At 58.7% G+C, this 22,213-nt stretch overlaps 1 protein-coding gene across 43 annotated transcripts in view; it reads right to left on the reverse strand.

Moving 5' to 3' along the window:
* Positions 1-22,213, reverse strand: part of ARHGEF10L (Rho guanine nucleotide exchange factor 10 like) — a 153,480-nt gene that overhangs the window by 45,554 nt on the left and 85,713 nt on the right. For 15 of the 43 annotated variants that reach the window (XM_070252437.1, XM_023635634.2, XM_070252457.1 and 12 more), the window contains 10 exons: positions 21,681-21,860; positions 20,609-20,725; positions 19,080-19,172; positions 18,181-18,354; positions 13,687-13,832; positions 11,950-11,964; positions 11,528-11,709; positions 8,472-8,587; positions 7,876-8,003; positions 6,360-6,463 (listed from right to left, as the gene is read on the reverse strand). In XM_070252437.1, the coding sequence (XP_070108538.1) occupies positions 6,360-6,463; positions 7,876-8,003; positions 8,472-8,587; positions 11,528-11,709; positions 11,950-11,964; positions 13,687-13,832; positions 18,181-18,354; positions 19,080-19,172; positions 20,609-20,725; positions 21,681-21,860 (1,255 nt within the window). The remainder of the gene's footprint in view (positions 1-6,359; positions 6,464-7,875; positions 8,004-8,471; positions 8,588-11,527; positions 11,710-11,949; positions 11,965-13,686; positions 13,833-18,180; positions 18,355-19,079; positions 19,173-20,608; positions 20,726-21,680; positions 21,861-22,213) is intronic. The other 28 variants (XM_070252462.1, XM_070252396.1, XM_070252546.1 and 25 more) reach the window with 3 other exon arrangements.

Consider the following 22,213-nt stretch of genomic DNA (forward strand, 5'->3'; position numbering starts at 1 on the left):
CAAGCTCAGGGGCGCCCAGAGCTCTGGAGACGGGAGGAGCGCGCATCGATTGAACTGTCATGACGGCAGCCTTCCTGCCAGCAATGCAGCTGCTGTGGCAACGAGAAAGCCGGGACCCAGGCCCAGCTCAGGTTGCAAGTGTCCTTCAGCCACATGGGGATGTTGGCCAGTCATCCCGCACTAACTCCTGCCCCTAGAGTCAGGCCTCCCCAGCAGCCAGCGCCACCCTGCTGACCTTTGCTGGACCTCGCCGCTCCCCTGCCTAAAATCGTCAGTCAAGTCCCAGTCCACGTGGAATAAAATCCAAACGCTTCCAGAAGGGCTGCCGGACTCGCCTTCCTGCCCGGCCTCGGTCCCAGGCTCCACCGTGCTAGGCTTTCCTCGGCAACTTGAACAGGACAAGCTGGGACGCGCCCTCTGCGTGCCTCGCCGTGTTCAGCTCTCTCCAGGGCCAGCTCCGCTCCTCTCGGAGGCTTAGGTTAAGCGCCCACCTCCTGGGCATGGCCTTAACTGACCATCACCCCAGCCCTCCCTCCATCCCTTTCTGTCTCGGCCCCTCTTGCTGTGGCTCACGGCCTTTACCACAATTCCCAGCTGTTTTATTGGCTTGTCTATTTTTCCCTCTGTGTGCGTGTGTGCACATCCATGTGTGCGTGTGTACGTGTGTGTGTACATGAGTGTATTGTGTGTGCATGTGTGCGTGTGCACCCACACGCTCCCCTACCACGCCGTGTTCTGCGAAGTCTGAAACCGTCTCCACCATCTCCTTCTACACCACACGCCACCCCTCACACAGTGCCAGACACACCACAGACCATCGGTCCCTGTGTCTGGCATGAACGAAGTCTCTTCTCAGAACCTCATTTTCCGGATTTGCCAAATGGGAACCAGCCAGGAGAGCGGGCCCCCCCAACCCGGCACCCAGCACGGAGCAAGTGCTGGAGAAAGGCCGTCACTGAGGAGTGGGAACCGGCACAATCGGTCAGTGGGCACAGACCTTCAGTCACAAGACAAATAAATCCTAGAGATCGTCTGTGCATCCCAGCGCCCATGGTTGACAATCCGGTATCAAGTGCTTAAAATTTGCTAAGAGGGTAGATCTTACGTTAACTATTCTTATCACAAAAAAATAATAATTAATAAGAGGGCGGGGGGAACTCTCAGAGGCATGGATTTGCTCATGACATAGACCGTGGTGACGGGCTCGCAGGTGTGCACTTATCTCCACTCATCAACCCGTACGCATCAAATAGGCGCAGCTTCTTGTGTGTCAATCACACCTCGGTAAAGTGGCTGTAAAAAGGCCACTGCCACCAGGGAAAGGTGGCGTGTGGCATCGGTCACAGCACAGGAAGGAAGTAGCAGGTGTGGACGCTCTGAGAAGTCAGAACCACTCGCAAATGTCAGGCCCTGCTACGTGAGCAGCCCGCTCCGCCAGACGCTCACGCACCGCGCCCCCCTCCCTCAAGCAGTAGAGTCGCCGGGCGGGGAGCTCACTCTAAACGGGCTCAGAAATGTCCCCCGTGTCGGGCCCTCCACTCACTGGGCCCTGGAGACCGAGTCGCCCGAAACCTGGTTCCTGCCACCAGGAGGAGAGGACATCAAGGAAAGGACAAGCACGGCGGAGGACGGCATCACGGCAACAGAATGACTGTGTGCACCGCACTTCACAGTTTACAAAGCTCTGTCTCACACGTGGTCTCACTTCACCCTCAGGGCCACCAGGAGAGGTCAGTCTTTCCATCCTGGCTCTACCCGGGGGGGAAACGGAGGCTGGGGGAAGTGAAAGGCAGGGCCCAGGAGCGAAGGCGCTAGGCCAGGGGGGCGCTTTGCACTGCCCTGCAATGCCTGCCCCACGGGCCGGCTCCCTTCTCCTCAGCAGGTGCTCAGAGCGCGGCTGAGCGCTGCCTCCTGGGCAGCGAATAAAGACGGGTGAGCTTTGAGAGGCTGCCCTGCTCTCGCAGAGCTTGCAGTCATGCAGTCCCCGCCTCTACCAGCCAAGAGCCCGCTGGAGCACTCAAGCCCAGGTCCTCTGCAGCGGCCGCTGGAGCCCCCTCCTGTCACCACGTCACCATAGGTTCATCTTCTCTCTTCCCCCCACACACCCACAGCCCATCAAGTCCTGGCACCTTATTACTATATATTTTCTTAATGATCTGACCTTCTCCTTCCAGATGGCGCCTTCCCTGCCTGTGATTGGGAACGCTCAGAGAAAATGGAGCTCTCGCTCCCCATCTGCCACTGCCATTGTTCCTGTCACAAAACCAGAGCGGCTGAGACTGAATCAGAAGGCTATTGCCACTGAAAACTGAAAGCCCGCTTGGGAGAAGAGACATTAAGAACTGGCACCGACGGCAGAGCCGTGATTTCCAACTGACATTAAGTGGGGGCTTATTTAGCACCCCCCCCAGTTTGCCAGCACCCAGTGAACACAAGAGCACCCGTGGGGCAGCAGCAGCAGCTCCAGGGCTGGAGCCACGTCCCCTTCCACTCCCCCACCTCCGAGCCCTCAGAACAACCCCCCAGCCGCAGCAGGCTGACTGCCAGAAGGGCCCTGGCACATCCCAACTCAGCCTCCAGCTCACTGTGTGACACTGAGCAGGACACTTAACCTCTCTGAGCCTACTGCCTCATCTGGAAAATAGGGGAAATAATTCCAACCATTTGGAGGTGTAAGCCCTGGAAAGAATACATATAATGCCGGGCATACACCAGGCACTTGGGAAATAGTGCCCACGATGATCAAATAGGGGTGTCTATTACTGTGCTTGAGGGCGGCTGCCCGCGAGGCCACCTCACCACCAGGCTGAGCCCACCCCCGCCCTGCCTCCCACTCTCCTCCTGTGCTCAGTCCCAGGGCCGTGCCTCTCCGGTCTCTACCGCCCAAGGGACAGCCCGACTGCCCTCTCCATCTTCCAAACCCAGGCTGCCTTCAAGGCCCTCCCACACCTTGCAGGGCCACAGAGGTGCTGCTGGCCACGGCCACAGCCACCGGGGCTGGCGAGACCTCTGTACATGTCTTCTCCAAACACCCTCCGCTGCAGAGACACTGGTGTCCAGGGAAGCCAGGTGGCTGGCCGTGGTCAGTGGGGGGATAAACCCCAGTAGGGCTTCCTGGGCACCATCCTGGAGGGCAGACCCGCGGCTCCGGCTGACAGCTCGGGCAGGGCCTGGCACGGCCTCTAAGCTGGCAGGGGTGAGTGGAGACGAGGAGTCGAACACACGCTGCCAGCTGCCTGGGCCGCACTCAGGATCCCGGAACCGGGTCCACTGTCAGTGGAGTGCTGGCGTCATCGTGGGGCTGAGGGCTGGAAAACTAACCACGTCAGAGGCCATGAGGGGCCCCCGGGCCGCATCCCCCGTGGATGTGTCCCTGTGAGCGGGAGGTCAGCCCGTGGCCTGGCGGCCCAGGTCCACTGGGGAGGTGGGCACGAGGAGGGTTGTGGGTGGGAGATGCTACGGGAGCCGATGGAGTGTAAGGGCCAGAGACACAGCTCTCAGGAAGGGCCCTCGCCTCTTCCTTCTCTGGGGCCTCCCACCTGCAACCCTCTTCCAGGGCCTTCAGAACAGGAGACTAACAGGCAGAGGGGCGGAGGGCATCCTGGCCCCACTCTGCACCAAATCATGTGACCTCAGGCCGGTCACCTCCCCATCTGAGACGCAGGCACCCTTGTCCTATGAGCTTGTCCCACGTGCCAGGCACTGGCCGCCCAGGCAACCCCTCCCCCTATGCTCACAAGAGCCCTGTGAGGGGCCCCTGGCATCCTCCCCATTTGCTGAGAGAGACCCCAAGGTTTCTAGAGGCTAATCGTCCACCCGCGATCTCGGTGCTGTGGGCAGCAGAGCTGGGGACTGACCCTAGTCTGGTTCCCTTTCACGTGACTCGAAGACCCCAAAACGCAACAGGGGAAGGGCCCACGGAGCTCCAGTCCCAGTTACAGGAGGGAGCCAGCCTTTCCCACGACCACACACATGCCGGTGGCCACGCTAAGATGTGAACAGGGTCCCCAGATTCCCCCACCCTTCCAAGGGACAGAACTGATCCACTTCCAGGATCCCAGGCACCCCCCACGCGAGCCCCCTCCTTTCTCAGTCTTCAGGAGATTATGATCTCGCACACTGTAGTCAGGGAGAGAGGAAGATACAGGGGAAAAAATTAAAGGAATAACATCTTTTGAATAAATGTTTTTCACGGCTCCTTCTAGGGGGCTCATATTATTTCTCCCGGCACCGGGCACTGCAGATAAAAAAACAAACTGGCAAAATAAAAGGAACAAATTATTCAAGGCCCAGGGGAACCCAGGCATTCAAATAAGATTTTGAATGACTCTCCTTCCATTAAAACTTGGCTGCAGTGAAAGTGCTGGAGATAAAGCGGCTGAGTGTCTTCCCAGGCCCCCAGAAGGGAGATGCCGGCGTCAGTCACTCCTCCCCATCGGAGACCCAGCCCCACTGGGCAGAGCAGCCGCGGTTCCAACAGGAGGTCCACCCGCCCTTAGAGCAGGTGTACCAACAGGGCTCGGGTGCCTGCCCAAGACGCACCTGCCCCATGGGGCGGGGGCACGGGCAGCCTCCTTAGCGCTCCCCCGGGCCAGCACTCCCCTGTCCTCTGCCAGTGCCTGGCCAGCTTCTGCTTCGATCCCTTCTCCATCGGCAGAGGCTTATGCAACATCAGCACCAGATCCAAGGGGCTGGCTGAGCAGAAGCCTCTGACTGTGGGTCCTCCAAAGCCACAACATCCTCCCCATTCCCTCCCTGCCCTCCACACCTGCCCCTCCGATGCCCTCTCTGCACAGCAGCCACAATGATCCACTTCAGTGGAACGCAAATCAGGACACTGTCCAGCTCTCAGTGCTACAACCAAGACCTCCCACCAGGTCCAGAACAAGTTCCATACACCTCACCCTGGCTTTCTGGGAAACCAGGCCCCCCTTCCACCCACCTACTTCTCTCCCCACAATTCACCAGCTCTGGCCACCTCAGGCCATTTGCACTTGCTGCTCCTGAAGCCTGGATCACTCTGCGCACATCTCTGCAGGGCTTCAGATGTCACCTCCTCAGAGACCCTCCCTCACAGCAATCCTGGGCCCCGGGTTCAACGCCAGTCCCGTCACCCGGCTCTATCCCCTTCACGGCCACACCCCTCCCTGTTGATTTGCTCCCCGGTAATGTCAGCTTGCCCCTCATAAACCGTGAGCTCCTTGAGAGCAGAGATATTTCTGTTTTCGTCATTGCCCTTTTCCCTTACACCTAAAGTCGCTGTAGAGACTCAATAGTTTTTAATTGATGAAAGCCAGTGATAAAGGTCCAAACTTCCTTCCAGAAATGTTTCAAAACACACTGGAAATACATATTTACCTCTAAAAAGATCACACCAGGAAAAAAAGAAAAAGAGAACAAAAAGACAGTCCCTGCTGTGGCCTGGAATACAGCACACGAGATTCTAGTGCATCTCAGGGGACAACAGCTCGATGGGCAAGGCGCCGGGCCGTTGGTCCATTCAGAAAGAGGACAAATAAAGTAACTATAACTTAACGAAAGTGGTTGGCCAGGCAGAAACCTGCCAACTTGAGGAAGCAGAATGGAAGGAATTTCTGTGCTGGCTCTGTCCCTTCCTGCTGTGTGGGCTCAGGCAAGTCACTGCACCTCTCTGGGCTTCAGAAGTCTCATCTGTAAAAGGGGGTTCCCAACAGATGTACCTCTTAGGGTTACTGTGAATGAGAGATGAAAGAGATTTGCAAAAAATGCTTAGAAAAATGCCTGCCCCGGTGGAGTGTGCTGTAAATATAAATGTCCACGACTTATCTGTATTATTAGGGACGCACAGGAGAAAAAAATAAAGAGGTCTTGGTTGAGACTCAGTTGAGTCCAACCTGCAGCATCTTTTTTGGTAACAGCCTTACTGAGCTGGAATTCGGCTCCCGTAAAACGCACCCTTTTAAAGTGTACACGTCACCGGTTTCCAGCGCATTCTGAGTTGAGTAATCATCACCACTATCTAATTTTAGAACATTTTCATCACCTCCACTGAAAAAAAAAACCCTTAGCAGTCACTCTCATTCCCCACGCCCCCAGGTCCCTCCAACCACTAGTTTACTTCCTGCCGACCCCCATCATTTTACAGATGGGGAAACTGAGGCTCAGAGAGGGGAAGCAACTTGTCCACGGTCACTAAGCAGAGCCTCAGGACTCAGAACTCGGCTCCAGTCATTCCTCCACTGCACCTCCTCCCTCCACCTCCAAAGCCCCCCTAGCCCCCCCCAGAGCCCAGATACCCCCCACGCACTCACCCCCCTCCCCCAAACCTCCCCTCTCCGCACCCCTGGCCCCTAACATGCTCTCCCCGGGTCTTCACTCACGGAGTCCGATCTTGGCCAAGTGCAACCTGTTGACCCAGGAGATCTTGCTCAGGGGGTTGGGGGTGATGAAGACCACCATGAAACTGATGGGGCGACCGGACCTGCTGCGAGAAGGCGAGGCCTGAGCGCCCAGAACAAGGGCCCAGCTCCCCGGGCAGGCACCCGGCTCCTCCCTCAACCCATGTGCTCTGGAGGGAGGGCGAGGTCTGCTCAGAGCATCAGAACCAGAGGGGCCGGTGACCTGGGAAGCCTCACTCCCCTGGGGGAGGAGTCCCTCGACCCACCGCGGCCCCAGGAGGGAGGTACCTCCCCAGAGCGGCCAGGCCACACTCCCCAGCCCAGCCCCGGGCCCTCGGTGCGGGGGCCCAGCGAAGCCAGAGTGGGCCGGGCCCTCTGCAGGCTGCAACTAAGAGGCCTTCCAGGGCTCCACCGGTCAGCTTTCTCCAGGCCTTTCGGGCACCTGAACAGGTCAGAGCAGAGCCTCTGCGGGGAGGGACCGGTCTCCCTCGGGGCCCCTCCCAGCACCTGACACAGGGCAGTTGCTCAGTAAATGTGAATGGACACACGAAGAAATGAAGAAATGAATGAATGGAGTTGTGCACAGGCTGGGACAGCTGAAGTCACTTTTGTCACTACACTGTCCTCTCATCCCGGAGCAGCGGGGGCCCCTTCAGAGTTCTCTGGGGCCTGTTCTCCTCATGGGCCACCCCAGCCCCGGGAGCATGACCTCTCTACAGTACACAGAGAGGGGAAGGAGCTGGGTGAGGCCACCCAGCCGGGCAGTGGCCAATTCGGGTTAGAGCTCAAAGCTGCTGGCTCTCAGGCACAAGTCCTGAGCCTCAAACACAGGGCTCTGATGGTCCTTTCCCTGCAACCCTCTGGCCCCAACCTTCCCCCGACCCAGGAGGCCAAACCCCGGGCTCTGAGCCCCTCACAGCACCAGCCTAGGCTTCAGAGTCAGGCCCCCTGGGAACTCTTCCTCCTACTCTGTGGCCTTGGGCCATCACGTAACTGAGCCTGACCTTTCTCATCTGTAAAATGGGGGCGAGGACGCCCTCTCACAGAGCGGCGGGAGGGCCAGACAGACACCCTTCCCCATCTCTGCTGGGCTGTCATCAACGCCACAAACATCAGCTGGGAGTCTACTGAACACAAGCTCCCGTGGGGGCATCGGGGGCGGGGGACACGCTGTGGGGAGGCAGGTCCACGGAGGGGAGACCCGGGGCCTGACCCCAGGGGATGGCACAGTCTGCTGGAAGGGAAAAGGACGCAGCACAAATGGATCCAACCAAGAGCAGAGTGTCCAAGGGTCCTAACAGAGGAGGGGGCTCACCCCCGGTGTGAACAGGTTGTTCGTTCATTCATTCATTCAACAATGAGCATCTACTCAGCGCTAATCGCTGTGCTGAGCATGGCCTGCAGTGCACACACCCCCACTCCCATCACAGCGATACTGACGAAAGGGACGGCTCCGGGACCCCTCCGAGTCCCCCCACTTCATCGGCGGCCCCCTCACTTGTCGGGCTTCCCGGGAAGCAGGAGCCGGAGGCGGCACTTGTTGGCCGAGTGGATCTCCTCCTCCTTTACCCGCATGAGCCTCTGCAGGGCCAGGCACCAGTCTTGAGCCACGGTCATGTTCAGGTTCTAGGGTTGAGGACGCCAAGGAGGTCACACATGGCCCGTTAGCTCCCCAAAAGCCGCGCCAGACCCTACGGCGATCGGGGCTCCCCTGGGGGAGGGGGACGGGGAGAAGTCCTGGAGCTCAGCCTGCACCGCTCACTCGGCCACAAGTGGGACCCCCCCACGCCCCAGGCCGAGGGCAGGCCACCCAGCCCCGCATTCAGACCCCATCCGGCACCTTTGAGAGGGACACCCCCTCCCAGTCAGCTTCTTCTCCAGCCTGAGGCGAGGCCCAGGAAGGGGCTGTGAGACTGACTGGCCACTGTGCAGGGGACAAAAACAATGCCCTACGGCAAGGCCCCGCGTAACCCAAACCAGATGTCCAGGTAGCGACAGGGAGCTGAGCCACTCCTGCTGCCCCTGGGAGCTCAGAAGCCAGGGGACGTGGGGAGCCCAGGCCGAGAGGAGCCGCCCGGCCTGCCTGCGGCGTACCTGGTAGGTGCCGTGCAGCGTGCTGATGAGGAGGGTTATCTGCTCCACCACGGCCAGGTCCTTCTGCAGGTCCTGCAGCTCCTGGAAGAGGCGCGGGGGGCCGAAGCACACCTTATCTGGGCAGAGAAGAGACCCAACTCAGCCTCAGGGGTGGGGACGGTGCAAAGAAGCAGCCACGCATCCTCTCACTGCAAAAAAGAAGAGCTGTCGCCCTGGAGAAAGGGCACTAGAGATACAGAAAGAAACACTACCAGTCTCTTGCATCCTGGCGGGGGGGGGACAGATCCAATCACAGGTAAAGTCTAGTCCCTGGGATGCACGCCACACTCAGGCTACACAAAGGGTCATAGGAAACCAGAAGACTGAGAACCAAGAGTGCGAAGGTGCCTTCACAGAACCAGGGAGTGGTGGGCACAGCCAAAAAAGAAAACAGCACGTGCAAAGGCACTGTGGCTCAAGGAAGCCCTTGAACAGCAAACTGTCCAAAGATGTACTGAGGACCTACTATGTGCCAGGTTCTATTCTAGGAGTTGGAGAGACAGCTGTAAACCAAACAGACAGGTTCTCTGCTCTTATGGAGCTTATGACCAGGGTGTGGGGGAGGGGAGCAGTCAATTAACAACTGCAGATGGTGGAAGGTGCTGGGGAGGAAGATATCAGGGAGATGGGACAGTGATGGGGGTCGGGGCTGCCCAGATCTCTGGTGATAATACAAATGGAGTGTCGGGGGCCTGAGGGGTGGGCAGCACGAGACAGAGCAGGAGGGACCAGCAGGGGCAGATGGGGAAGTCCTTGACTGCCATGCGAGGGAATCTGGGCTCTGTTCTCTAGGCCCTGGTTTCTCAAGCTGAGGTCTTACGGCGTCCCAGGGGAGGGGGATGGGGAGGCCTTACTACAGGTTTTCATTTAGATGATGATCTTAAAAGCAGATGCTCATCCCAAGACACCTGGACATAATGACTTTAAAGCCACATGCTGCTGCAAAATCAGGGCTTCCGTGGACTCTGGTCCTGAGCAGGGCCACGTGAATGGTCACCAAGGAGCAAGGAGCGAGGTGGGCACAGGCGTAAGTGACACAGTCACACGAAACGATGGGCAAAGAAGGGCTCGGCAGTGACCGAAATGGGGTGAGCTGGCGGGAAATGCCGGCCACCACATGGCACCCTGTGGCCCACAGGGTGCAGAGAATTCATAAGGACCTGCCCCGCAATTGCGCCACATCCATATTGGGAGCAATTTGGTTCCAGCAAAACATCATCATCCATCACGTTAAATTAATGCTGTTGATTTGAATTTTACCGTTCTGTAGCCTCATTTTTATTCCACTTGTGATTTTGTTTTGGTTTTATGGTTGTTCGAGGGATATAAGCATAAGGAGTTTATTACACCTAGTCTTATATTTGCACATATTTGAATAACAATACAATAAAAAATCATTCAAGGCCAACTGGGGCTCAGCCAGGACTTCTTTCCCCCCTGTCCAGGGGGTCTGGCAGCCTATCACTCCAGGTTGAATGTGGCCACAGACACAGCGGTCGCTGAAGGACGGGAGCCAGAGCGAGGCCCCCGAGTGGTGGGGGGAGAGTGGACGCAGCCAGGACGGAGGTGGCTCCGAGGGAGGCAAAGCGGCCAAGGAGCCCTTGCCAGGGGCTTCTGTCAACAGAGTCAGGAAGGCAAAACAGCGCCTCCTGCCTCACAGGCCGGGGGAAGACACAGCAGCTGGAAGAGGGTGCAGCTGGCCGGCCCAGCCCTTCGAGGGCGAGAGTGTGTGGTGCAATGGTTCCCTCAGTTTCCAGAATTGCCAGCAGCCCCGTGAGGCCACCTCCTGGGTCCAGTGATGGACAGAGCCTGGCCAGGGGGGAGGAGGAGGAGAGCCAAATGCCTTCCAAGCCTGTGGAAGGTGCTGGGGGCTCACGGCTCCTTTCTGCTAGCGCAGCAGTTCAGCATCCTTTGTTCATTCAACAAACGTGTGTTAACGCCCACTGCGCTCGGGGCTTGGGGTGAGGGCTACACTCACGCCAAGGGGAGAGACGGCAAAAAAGCCATCACCATAAAGGCGAGAATACAATGGGGCCTGGAGAGCACAGGATGGGGGAGTGGCCGAGTCTGAAGGCACCAGGAAAGGCCTCTCTGAGGAGGTGCCATCTGAGCTAAGATGAGTGAGGACAAACTAGTCAAAACTGGGACGGCAAGAGAACATTCTGGAAAAGGGCAGAGGAGAGGAGAAGACTGTGAGACAGGAGGGAGCACGGCCCCCTAGGAACCAAGCACAGGGAGTGAGGGTGGAGTGGGCTGAGGCAGGGTGGGCACCCAAGACCGGCACGTGGGCTGAGCAAGGACCTGGGACCTTATCCTGAGAGCCATGGGAAGCCACTGGCAGGTTTCAGGTGGTGGGTGCCACACACAGATCTGCTCTGCATTTTGAAGAGTGGCTCTGGGGATGGGTGGAGGATGGGCAGGAAGGGGGACAGGGGGGAGGGGGCAGGACAGCAGCCAGGAAGCTACTGCAGCGGCACGGGCGCATGGTAACGGCCACCACAGAGATGGAGAGAGATGCACGGCTGCCGAGTGCCACTCTGAGTTCTCATTCTCCTCGTTGTCCGACAGAGTCTGAGGGGATGACCAGGCAAGGACAGGGGTTGGGGAGGATTCAGACAGAGCCAGACAGCCCTGAGCCTGGTCCCTGAGGGCTTAGGGGCCAGGGTGTTACCTGGGCCCCTCACTGCTCAGAGGGGTGAACTGAGGCACAGAGAGGAGGCGACACCTGCCGAGGTCCCACAGGGAGGCAGGCAAGGGCTAGGCAGGATCTGGAAGTCACACTTTCTGACTCAGTCGTTGCATGCGTGTGCACGGGTGTGCACAAGGGCGTACAAGGTGGGGAGTAGGGACATGTCAAGTGTGGGGCGGAGGTGTGACTGTGTGGGGTGTATGTGTGCAGGTGGGGCTGCCAACCAGCAAGAGCCTCTCAGCCAAGGGGCCCATCAGCCTGAGGGTCCCCAGACAGGTCCCAGTAGCCTAGGCAGGTCCTCTGCAGGGGCAGTGGGGCGGGTACTCACTCTGGGCCTGGCCCGCGGCCGAGGCCTTCTTGGCGCCGGCGTGCTGGATGAGCACGTTGTCCTTGTCGTAGGAGCCGCCCTCCTGGCCCACCTCCACCACCTGCACCTGGGGCAGCGCTGTGTTCCACTTCACCACGTACTTGGGCCCCAGGGGCACCAGGCTGCTGATCTCCAGCTGGCCCCTGCCGGCACAGAGAGGACGAGGCCCTGGAGAGCCCGCGGCACCCCAGCCCCAGGGCCAGCCCAGAGCGCCGCTCCTTGGCACACCAGCTCAGCCAGGCACCTCGCAGCCCAAGCACAAGACCTCAGGCCAAAACCAAGCCGGGCAGAGCAGGGAGCCGTCGATGAGGCAGAAGCACAGGAGCGTCCAGGCCCAGCCCCAGATCCAGAGTCACGTGCCCCCCAGGTCCCCAAACCCCTACCTGTGGTTGGCAGGCCTGAGGAAAAAGACAAGAAGGAAGGGAAGGTCATTACTGTTACTGAACAATTTCCACTCAGTGGGCTGAGACCCCTGGGGGCCAGAGGAGACCACGAGGAGGGCCTTCTCCCTGGGCTCATCCTTGTCTGGAATAATACAAGCTTCCTAGCAGGGCGACTGTGGGAAGCAGAGGTGATGGGCCAGACAAGGACGCTGATGCTAAGACAGGTCATGTGACTTACCCCAAATCACCCAAAATGATCCCCCAAAACTGGGCCACTAGCATCCCTATCACACTTTCACACATGCGAGACCCTGGGAAACAGGAGGGCAGGGGGGGTGTGGGTCATATTTGGTGTGTAGGACACAAACGGGACTTAAGAATTAGAGTGCTTGAGTAAGTGAGTGAGCGGATGGGTCGGCCACGAGCACCGCCACGTGATCTGGGACAGAGGCTTCCTTGCCTGAGTCCCCTACCAGGGCCTGGTCTTGCCCAGAGCTGTGAACTGGCACAAAGTCAGGGCTCAATAAATGTCTGATGGATGAACAGACGATGGACAGGTGTGTGGAGCCGAGGGAGTGTGCGAGTCCACGGACAGCTGCCTGCTCCCCTTCCAGGATGCGTGATCCACAACCACGGATAATCCCCAAATCTGCTCCATGGCTGTGAACCCAGCCGACTCAGGGTGCAGAGTCTAAGTTAGGCCCCCCAGGCGCCCCCCACCCCACGGGTGCTCCAGCTGGGGGCTGGGAGAGCCAGGATGCACGAACATCAACTTGGGTGATGCCCCTCTGAAGCGGAGTTACTGCTGCCATATTGTTGTCCGGGATGTTTTTTAAAGAGTGGTCAAATATGGAGAGCAGAGACTCTCCTCCACTCGAACGGGTAACAGTCCGGCTGGAAAGGTCCCAGCTGGAGTTTGTTCGGTAAAGGGTCCCAGCCCCCGACACCGACAGGGCCAAGCTGGAGACGCGAGGGAGTGAACCACGCCAGGTGGGGACTGAGAAAATGGGCAGAGCACCAGCCCCAGGAAACGGGCCACGTGACCCAGTTCTCCGTCCGTGTGGCCCCAGGCAACGTGGGATCGTCCAAATTTTCAAGAGAGGCCAAAGGTCTCCATCCTTGTGTGAACTCCCCCTGTGAGCCAAACGTAAGATTTCCAGAGGCCTAATGCGACCCATGGGCCACGAGTTTGCAGACTCTGATCGAAAAGATTGCCCTCACCCCATTCCGGGCTCCAACTCATTCAGGCATGGCCTGAAGGCATTTCTACTCTGACCCAGAACCAGGAAACCAGGCTCCTGTAGGGAGAAGATGCTCTGGGCATGGGGGGAAAGGCAGAGACTCCTGCCAAGAACAGGGAGACCCGGCCAGAGGACAAACCGATTCGGATTAAAGCAGCAGGGGCTTGGGTTGGACATAAAGAAGAATCTCTTAAAGTTCAAAGTGGTCAAAACTCAGGAGGCTGTTCAGCTACCAATGGCAGAGTTCCAGAACAGACCGCTCTACAGCGGACAGCTGTTTGCCCCGAGGTCAGGAGTTGCCCCAGTGGCCTCTCCAGGTGCTTCTCAGCTCTGGGGACCAGGGACAGAGCAGACCAAGAGGGAGGCGAGAGGAAGTCAGAATCTCGGAGACCTCAGCAGAGCTCATGTGAAACCCTGTCACAGAGAGGCCGGCCAAGGGACCGGGACAGGACAGGAGTGGGTCCCCAAGAAGGGGCGACGGCCCAGACCCGCTTACTTGAAGTTGATGTTGGCGCAGACCAGCATGTCATTGAGCAGGAAGACCCTTCGCTCCTTGGACTTGATCAGCTGCCCGCGGTCACCGTACACGGTCTCCGTCAGAGTCTCACACAGGAGCAGCTGCCGCTGGCCCGAGGTCAGGAGCTGGGGAAGGCAGGCAGAGCAAGGTCAACGCTAGCATCACACGCAGGCTGCTACCCAGACAGCACCATGCCCAAGACCCAGAATTCTCTGCCGTGCACAAAGGGGACCGAGGCTGGGAGAGGCGGAGGACGAGGCAGGGCCACACCCTCCATCCCCAGGGTGACAAGAGGCACTGGGGAGGACACAAGAGGACCACATGCTGGGTTCTCCGGCTGCCCCTTCTGCCCAGCCGCCAGCAGGTGAGCCAGCCATGGCCAGCACCTCCCTGTGGCAATCCCGCATGACCATCACTGCCAGTGACACAAGCTCTGGAGTCACAGACACGTGCTCCCGCGCACGTGGGGCAATAACCTCCATCGCTCAGATCACCAAGGTAATGCATGACCGAGTCTGGCTGCGTAATTTGCAGAGCCCAGAGGAAGATGGACACGCGGCCCTCATTCAAAGGTTGTTAAGAATTTCCAGATGGCAACAGCAGAGCATTAAACCAAGTGTGGGGCCCTTCAGAGCACAGGCCCTGTGTGATGGTGCAGGTCGCACGCCCACAGAGCTAGCCCTGCACGTGGCACAGGGTGGACACTCCACAGGCAGCCACTGTCCCCACCGCTGCTGCCTGTGACGGCTTCACATGAGGAGGTGCGGCCTCACGCACGGGGACTCCTGGCTGGAAGGAGGTGCTGTCCTGCACCCTGACCTGTGGGACAGCCTCGGCCAGGCTCGCCTCCTGGAAGGGCTCGTGATGGGGTAGCACAGATCTGCTGGTCAGTGAGGGACCCTCTGAGGAGGCTGCAGACCCTCCAGCCGCAGGCATCCAAGCAGGCATTGCCAGTCTCAGGCTGGACACCAAGTCGGCCTGGAACCCGGGGGGCTTCTGAACACCAAGAACCCCTGCCAGTACTGGGACCACCATCCCGCCCGGGGACCCACTGGGAAAATATCTTTTTACTAACAGGGATTTTTTTTTTTGGAGGGATGAGAATAGTCAGCAAAATTCATTTCTAAAACCCATGACTCTGATGACACCAGTTATCCTTCCTTCCTTGCATCCTTGTTGGGAAAGGGTTGGGTCACCCCAAAACCTTCCAGGAGAGAATGCCCTGTCATTCTCCGAAGAACCACATCTCTCAAGTCGACACAGAAGCCCGCAGGGGACCAAAGGCCCACCATGCGCCGGGCACCTCGCATTTTGTCAACTCAGCAGTCCCCGGAGGCCCTCCCCATTCCCAGAGGAAGAGACCAAGATCCAGAGGTAAAGCGACTTGCCAAGGCCAGCGCCAGTGAAGTGGCAGCACGGGATGGAGCCAGGCCACGAGCACCGCCCCCAGCCCCAGGCAGCACCGCTAGCACCTGGCTGCACACAACAGGACTCAGGGGAGGCCCCGCTGCTCCCAACACAAAATAGGACTGGGGGTCCCTCCGGGGTCCCCCATAACTGCTAAGGCCGGGCTTCCCCACCCCGCTAGTTGCACCAACAAGCTGACTGCCAGCTCCTGAAAACACAGCTGAGATCCTGAAGACAGCGGGCCCGCAGAAGGCTGCCCAGTGTGCCATGACCCAAAACTCAGGAGAGGAAAGTCCCCCGGGCTGCTGGCAACCATCCTCCTGCCCCTGAGGCAGATTAAAGAGAAAAGACAAAGAAAGCCCGGATATTGCACAAACACCCCGGAGGGTCCTGAGCAGGCACATTTTGAAATAGCCGGCATGGTTCCGTTGGGGGAACACCCAGTTTCGTTTCCGCTTCCCCCCTGGTGACGGACGGCAAAAGGAAAATCACTCGACTGGTCGTAGGACTGGGTGAGGCTGTCCCAGGGGGGCCCCGGGTGGGGGAAGGCACGGGATGCAGCCACCACCACAACATCCCACACATACCAAACACGCCCCCCACTTGACAGGTGGAGAAACTGAGGCTCAGAGCCTTCAGTGCCTTGCCCAACACCAAACAGGTCTTCCTGACCTCCAGCCAGCAACCACTGCTCCTTCCTGCCCAGATCCCTACGGGGGAGAGAGCAGAAGAGCACAGACGGCTCTTCCCAGAGCAACTGCTTTGGAGAAGGGCGTCCTTGTCCTGAGCCATCTCGTCCCACGGCAGCTGCACAGGTGTGTGAGCCGAAGCAAGAGAAACCCTCTTGGTTACAGAAAAGAAGCTAAAGGAGGGACCAGAGGAAGACACTTCCCAAGTACAAAGACCATCAAATACCAGCACAGGTGGCTCTGACTGAGCTGAAGTCTTTTTCTCGAGAGTGGTTCCAAAACAGGAGGCTCGTGTGGGACTGGCTGCCTGGAGGCGGAGAGAGGATCCCCACCTGTCGCGCCCACTCTGAGCAATCCTGGATGGGGACATGCCTCCAGGAGGGGGCTCCATGCCCTGCCCGTCTTTTCTTCCCAGCACCATCCTCTTGGAACAGGCAAAGCAAATGCAGACGCCTGTGGGGCCGGCAGGTAACCTCAGTGGGAAGGCGTGAGTGGGGACTGAGGGGGCACGGGCAGCCACTACTCAGGTGACCGGTGCCAGCATGCCAGCTCTTCCAACCGTTCAAGACGATCCACAAGTCTGAATTTTATGGGACATCTCTCCACTTCTAAATGTTGGTAACTAACTCCATTTTCTTAAAAATACTGTGTGGGCCTAGAAACACACATACAGCCTGAATTTGGCCTGAAGTCTTAAGACATTGGACCTGAAGCTTAAAACTGCAAGGGGCCCTGCAGGTTATCTCGTCCCAGCCCAGCTTCACAGGCCTGTGGTGAAGGTCAGAGATGGCAACGTAGGTCAGAGAACGATACAGACTCTGAAGCGTGGTCCACGTGGAGAGGGCGGTGGTCCTCCTGGTAATCCTTCCTGCACTCTTAGAAAGTTCCACCCCACGGGGCTGAAATCTCAGTGGCCTTAGTCGCTGGGCTTAATTCTGCTTCTGTGGCCCTCAGAGCCAGAAGGCTCCCAGTTTTTCCCCCAAAAGATCTGAAGACCTCCCTCTGACCCCACACGACATCCCTTCCCCAAAGAACAACCCATGTTCTCACCAGCATGCGCTGGGGCGGGGTCACCTCACCCCGAACCATCTGAGCCAAGCTCTACCCTCTGGGGGGTGAAACAGGGTGGGGCCTGGCTGCGGACTCCCAGATCTGGTGCGGCTGCCGGGAGCTCATGTCACATGTCACTAGGGAATCAGAGGACTAAAGTTTACCAACAGGGGACCCTAGGGGTGACTATTTTTCAGTACGGGCTTTGTGTTTTAAAAACAGGGTTCTCTACAGACGCATCTGAAAGCATTTCAAGATTTTTTTGCTAGAATGTTCCTAAGTTGCAACCCCAAAACATGGCATGAATTTCTCGTCTTTCTTCTTCTTTAAAAATAACACTAATATCTTGAGGATATTATGTTAAGCAAAATAAACCCGACAGAGAAAGACAAACACTGTATAATTTCACTCATATGTGGAAGATAAACAAACACATGGACAAAAAGAACAGATTAGTAGTTACCAGAGGGGAAGGGGGTTAAGGGGTGGGCATAAGGGGTAAAGGGGCACATATGTATGGTGATGGACAAATAATAATGTACAAGTGAAATTTCACAATGTTATAAAACTATTATGACCTCAATTAAAAAATAATACCTAAAAATATATATATATATATTTTTCAAAAAAAAAAAAAAACCACTAATATGAGCCAGCCCTGGTGGCCAAGTGGTTAAGTTCAGTGTGCTCTGCTTCGGCAGCCTGGGTTCATTTCCCAGACCTACACCGCTCTGTCAGCAGCCACTCTGTGCTGGAAGGCTGCATACTAAAAAACAGAAGAAGACTGGCATGATGTTAGCTCAGGGCGAATCTTCCTCAGGAAAAAAAAAAAAACCACTAATAATGATGACAGCCACCTTGTACTAAGGACTCCGAGCCTGCCGCTTTGCCAATCCCTTCATTTGCCTCGCAGCAGCCCTGGGGGTCAGATGCCACTGAACCCTTCTCATTAGAGAGGGAGTAAGTGGGGTTCAGAGAAGCTGGGCGATTCCCCTGAGGCCACACAGCAAGCACCAGTGGCAAAATCTGAATTCTAACCCAGACTCTAACTCCAGAGTGCATTCATTTGAGCACAGTACCAGGCTATGATTTCTGATGTCTTTACTGGCAATTACGCTAATGAAGAAAATCAGCTTTTATCCTAAAATGATGTGGATAGTAATGCATGTGGGCATCCGTCCACTGGAGACTAACCCTCAAGGTAAGGTCCGTGGCCTCAAAGCAAAGAATCCCCTCCCTCAGAGAACACCGCCACCTGGTGGGTGGCCGCGGGGCAGGAGGCCGGGCGACAGGTGCGGAGGGCTGCAGAGCAGGTGAGGGCACGCACCTTGCTGAGGCTGCTGCGGTCGCTGACGCTCTTGGTCAGCTGCTGGATCTCGGCCACCTGGTCGGCCAGCCGCTTCTGCTCGTTGAGCTTCTCAGCCAGCGTCTCCAGCTCCGTGAGGGCCAGCTGTAGCGAGAGCCGGTCCGGGTGGCCCCTGGGGGTGTTCTTCAGCATGTCCTGTCAGGGCCCAGAGAGCCAGGGCTGAGAACCCCCCCCCAGCCCAGCCGACCCTCAGCCCCCACAACCCCCACGGAGACCAGGTCTGAGAGGGGCCCAGCTTGCAGCCTGGACAGACGGTACCTGTCCTAGAGCCAGGCCCCAAGAAGCGGCTAATGAACGAAAGAGAATAAAATGAACCTGCAGACCAGTCCCCAAGGCACCGATCAACGGCATGCGAGACGAGAGTCCACTCCCGCAGCTGGCAGCTCTGAGGGCCAGAGGAAAATGCTCTAGGGCCCTCGGTCACTCCGCCCAGCACGGCGGCAGGGGGTCAGCCCCTCACTGAGGGCCATCGGCCATCTGGAGGCGTCCCAGGCTCCTGGGCCCTGCATGGGGCTAAGGCTCCCTCAGGAAGCCTGAAGTGGCCATGGTCAGCTCGTTTACTGAGCTGCTCGTCCCTGCCAGGAGCCCACAGTCTCTAGGATTCCACGGGCCTTCATTCCCTGCCCGCCACCTGGGCTCAGGCCACCAGCAGCCACTCTGTGTCCCCCACTGGGGGAGGTGGGAAATAAGCTGTTGGATCCCAGCGACTCCACCGCGGGAGTGGAGAAAGAGGGGGCCGAGGCCAGGCCGCAGTCCACAGTACACATGGGCCGTGGCTGATGGGTGAGCAGCCGCGAGGCCCTGGGGCCCAACCCACACTGCGCCCTGGGGGTCAGGGGCTGCCGGAACCCCAGTGGTACCTGAAGCAGGAGGATGAACTGTGGGAACCTCTGGATGGGCTTCACCATCAGCCCGTAGAGCGTGACGCGGTCGGGGCTGCACACCTGCCGCCGCTGCGGGAGAGGAGGTGCAGTCACTCGCTGACCCCCTGCACGGGGGGCCAGAGTCCGGGGGGCACAGACGCCACCCGTCCTGGGCTCCTCTCCCCGGGCCCAGGTCTCTGCTCGGTCTCATGACTGAGAGAAGAGCCCGGGGGGGGTCCCTGGTGCTACAGCCAGGGGTCCCTGCCACCACCGGGGCTCCCGCACAGTCCCTCACCCTGGGGAGACTACAGCAGTCCTGTTAGTGTCTCTGGACTAAACGCGTAACTGGGAAATTCAGCAGTTCATTCTAGAAGTAGTCAGACAACCATTCCCTCCGCTTAAATGAACAGCCGAGTCCAGGCCAGCGTGAGGGGCAGGGCACAGGGCGTCTCTCCCTGTCCTGTCTCTTGCATCTGTTTCCACCACTCCATCCACACAGCTGTCGTCTGGATCCCTGGCCTTGTCCCCTACAACCCAGGCTGCTGCCACAACTCCCCCATCGACCTCCACTGCCGTCTGCCCCGGCCCAGAACTCTTCAGGGGCTCCCCACTGCCTGAAACAGGACATCCTCACCCCTGGGCCTGGAGGTCCAGAGCTGCCCAGACTGGACTCAGCCACCTCTGACCCTTCTCTCTGGGCCTCCCCAAAAGGCAGCCCGTCTCCCAGATCCAACCCGACTCGCCAGCCCCCATCCTCCTGCCTCTGACCTTTGCCCCACCACCCCTGCACCCAGAACACCCTCTTTTCCACCTCTACCCATTATAATCCCCCCAGAACCCATGTCAGATGGCACCCCACTGAGAAAGCCCCCGAGCCTCTTGGATCGGGGCAGTGGGCTCCTCGGCTGAGCCCCAGCTCCTAGCCCACCTGCGCCTTCCACTAGGCGGCACGCTCCCTGCAGGCAGGGTCTCATCTGATCCACCTGACTGCGCACCCCAGGAAATGCGGGGAGCCTGGCCACAGCTGCACGAGGCCTTTGGTCCTTTAACCTCTATTCTCCCAGGGGACCCCCAAGTCACCCTTTTGAGGAATTTCCTCACCCTTTTACAAATGAGGAAAAGGGATCAGTCCAGTGACAAGCTGAGCCACGCCTGGAGGCCCACCCAAGCCCCCCCAACCAGAGGAACGGGGCCGCACACTGCTGGGTCTACCCCCCCAGACCCACCGCCTTCTCACCCACCCCAGAGACGTCACAGGCCTCCCCCTCCCGCCTTCAAAACTCTGGATGCAAAGCAGCTTACAGACACTTCAATCTTTATCACGCTCCTGTTGGGGAGCAGGAGGGACCCCCTATCTCCCCACAGGACCAGGGGTGCCCCAAAGGAAAGAGGGGCAATGTCCAGACCAAAGTGACAACGTGACGGCCAAGGCTGGGCTGCAATGCCCCCTCTCTCCTGGGAAACCTTCCTGCCCCCACCATCACCAGCGCCCCACTGAGAGGGACCCAGACCACCCTCGGGCACACCTTGAGGAACTCGAGGAAGGCAGGCTTGGTGAGACAGGCCTTCTTGATGATGGACATGGCGTTGGTGAAGTTGTTCACGTAGTCGCTGTACACGTCTAGCACCATGGACTTGGAGAACTGAAAAGGGCCGTGAGTGGGGGGGTCACATCCATGTGAGGGGCAGGGCGGCCAGCCCCCCCAACTGCCGGCCCCAACTGTTCTCCTCCACCTGGAGATCCCAAGGAGCCTGGAGGTCAGGAACCTGTGACCCCACTGAGGAGAGGGAACCAGGCTCAGAGAGGTGAAGAGATGCCCGAGGTCGCAGGGAGGCAGAGGTGGGGCCAAGGAGAACCTGGCACGGCAGCCCCAGCCCTCCACCCTCAAGGACGGCGCTCCTGAGCCCGAGCCCTTGGACACACCGACCAGGGCGTTGACTCTATTGAGCGCCGAGGTTTCAAAACATACATTTTTCCTTTTAGCAAAAGTTAATTTACCTAAAACAGATCAAGGTGCAGTTCCACCGACTGGATCCCCTCCCCCATGAATCTCTCTGGGGCCCACAGACTTCGGTTTGAAAAACCATGAGTCCAGTGCACCCCTCCTTCCATGGATGGAGACCTGAGCTGGAGAGAGCCCTGGAGCCGCCTGAGGTTGCATGACTGAGCTGGGACCAGGCCAGGCCTCCTGGAGCACCATCCAGAGCTCCCGCCCCGACACCCTGGGGCGGCCTCTGGGGGCCGAGGCCGAGGCCGTGCGAGCATCTCCAAGAGCAGTCACTCTGCGAGGGCTCGGCAAGGGGCTTCAGACCGGCCCGGCAGCTGCCCACGGTGGCCAGCCTCCCAGAAGTGCTGCCACCTGAACAGAGCCAGGACCGTGCGCCGGCCTCACCACACCTGCAGACACCCCAAAGACACACTGGAGGCATTGCGCCCACGCCAGCTTAGGCCAGGCTGACTGTGGCCCTGCCACCCTCTGACCCCACTGGCTTAGACAAGGTGACCAGGCGGAGGCGGGAGGCTGGCTGATGACATCCAGCTCAGGGCCGTGGTTTCTCCCTTGGCGAGCCACGGAAAGAGAGGGTAGGGACACCTACTGAAGCCACGAAGAGGTCCCCGATCTTCTCGGTGGCATCCCACTCGGCCACGCGGGAGGACAGGGCGATCTGGAACATGGAGTGGCAGTGCAGGATCTCCTTCACGCGGAAGAACACTGCCTGGCACTTGCGGGCGCTCAGCGCCTTGGGCTCCATCTCCATCAGGGGGTTGCGGTAATCCTGCCGGGGTGGGCAAGGGTGAGCGCCCCTCCCAGCCCCCCGCCCTCAAGGCAGCCCGGACAAGGCCAAGCAGAACTCAGAGGGCCCTGGGTGGCCCTGTCCTCACTCCCCACCTGTCCTTCCGGAAGGCTCTCCATGAATTTAACACCCCTGACCCCTCTTTGCCCACCCACAACCCACCGCCATGACTCCTGTGTTAAGCTGGGACGGGAGAAAGACACCTGCCTGCAAGGAGCCCCCGGAGGCAGGCCCCAGGGTCCGGGCGGGCCCTGTTCTGCTCTGCCTACAACCCAGCCAGTCCGTCTAATCGAGCAGTGACAGCGACGTCACAGAAAGCTCCCTTGGCCCCCGGA

This window comes from Equus caballus, chromosome 2 (genome assembly GCF_041296265.1).
Source record: "Equus caballus isolate H_3958 breed thoroughbred chromosome 2, TB-T2T, whole genome shotgun sequence".
In the NCBI taxonomy this organism is placed as follows: domain Eukaryota; kingdom Metazoa; phylum Chordata; class Mammalia; order Perissodactyla; family Equidae; genus Equus; species Equus caballus.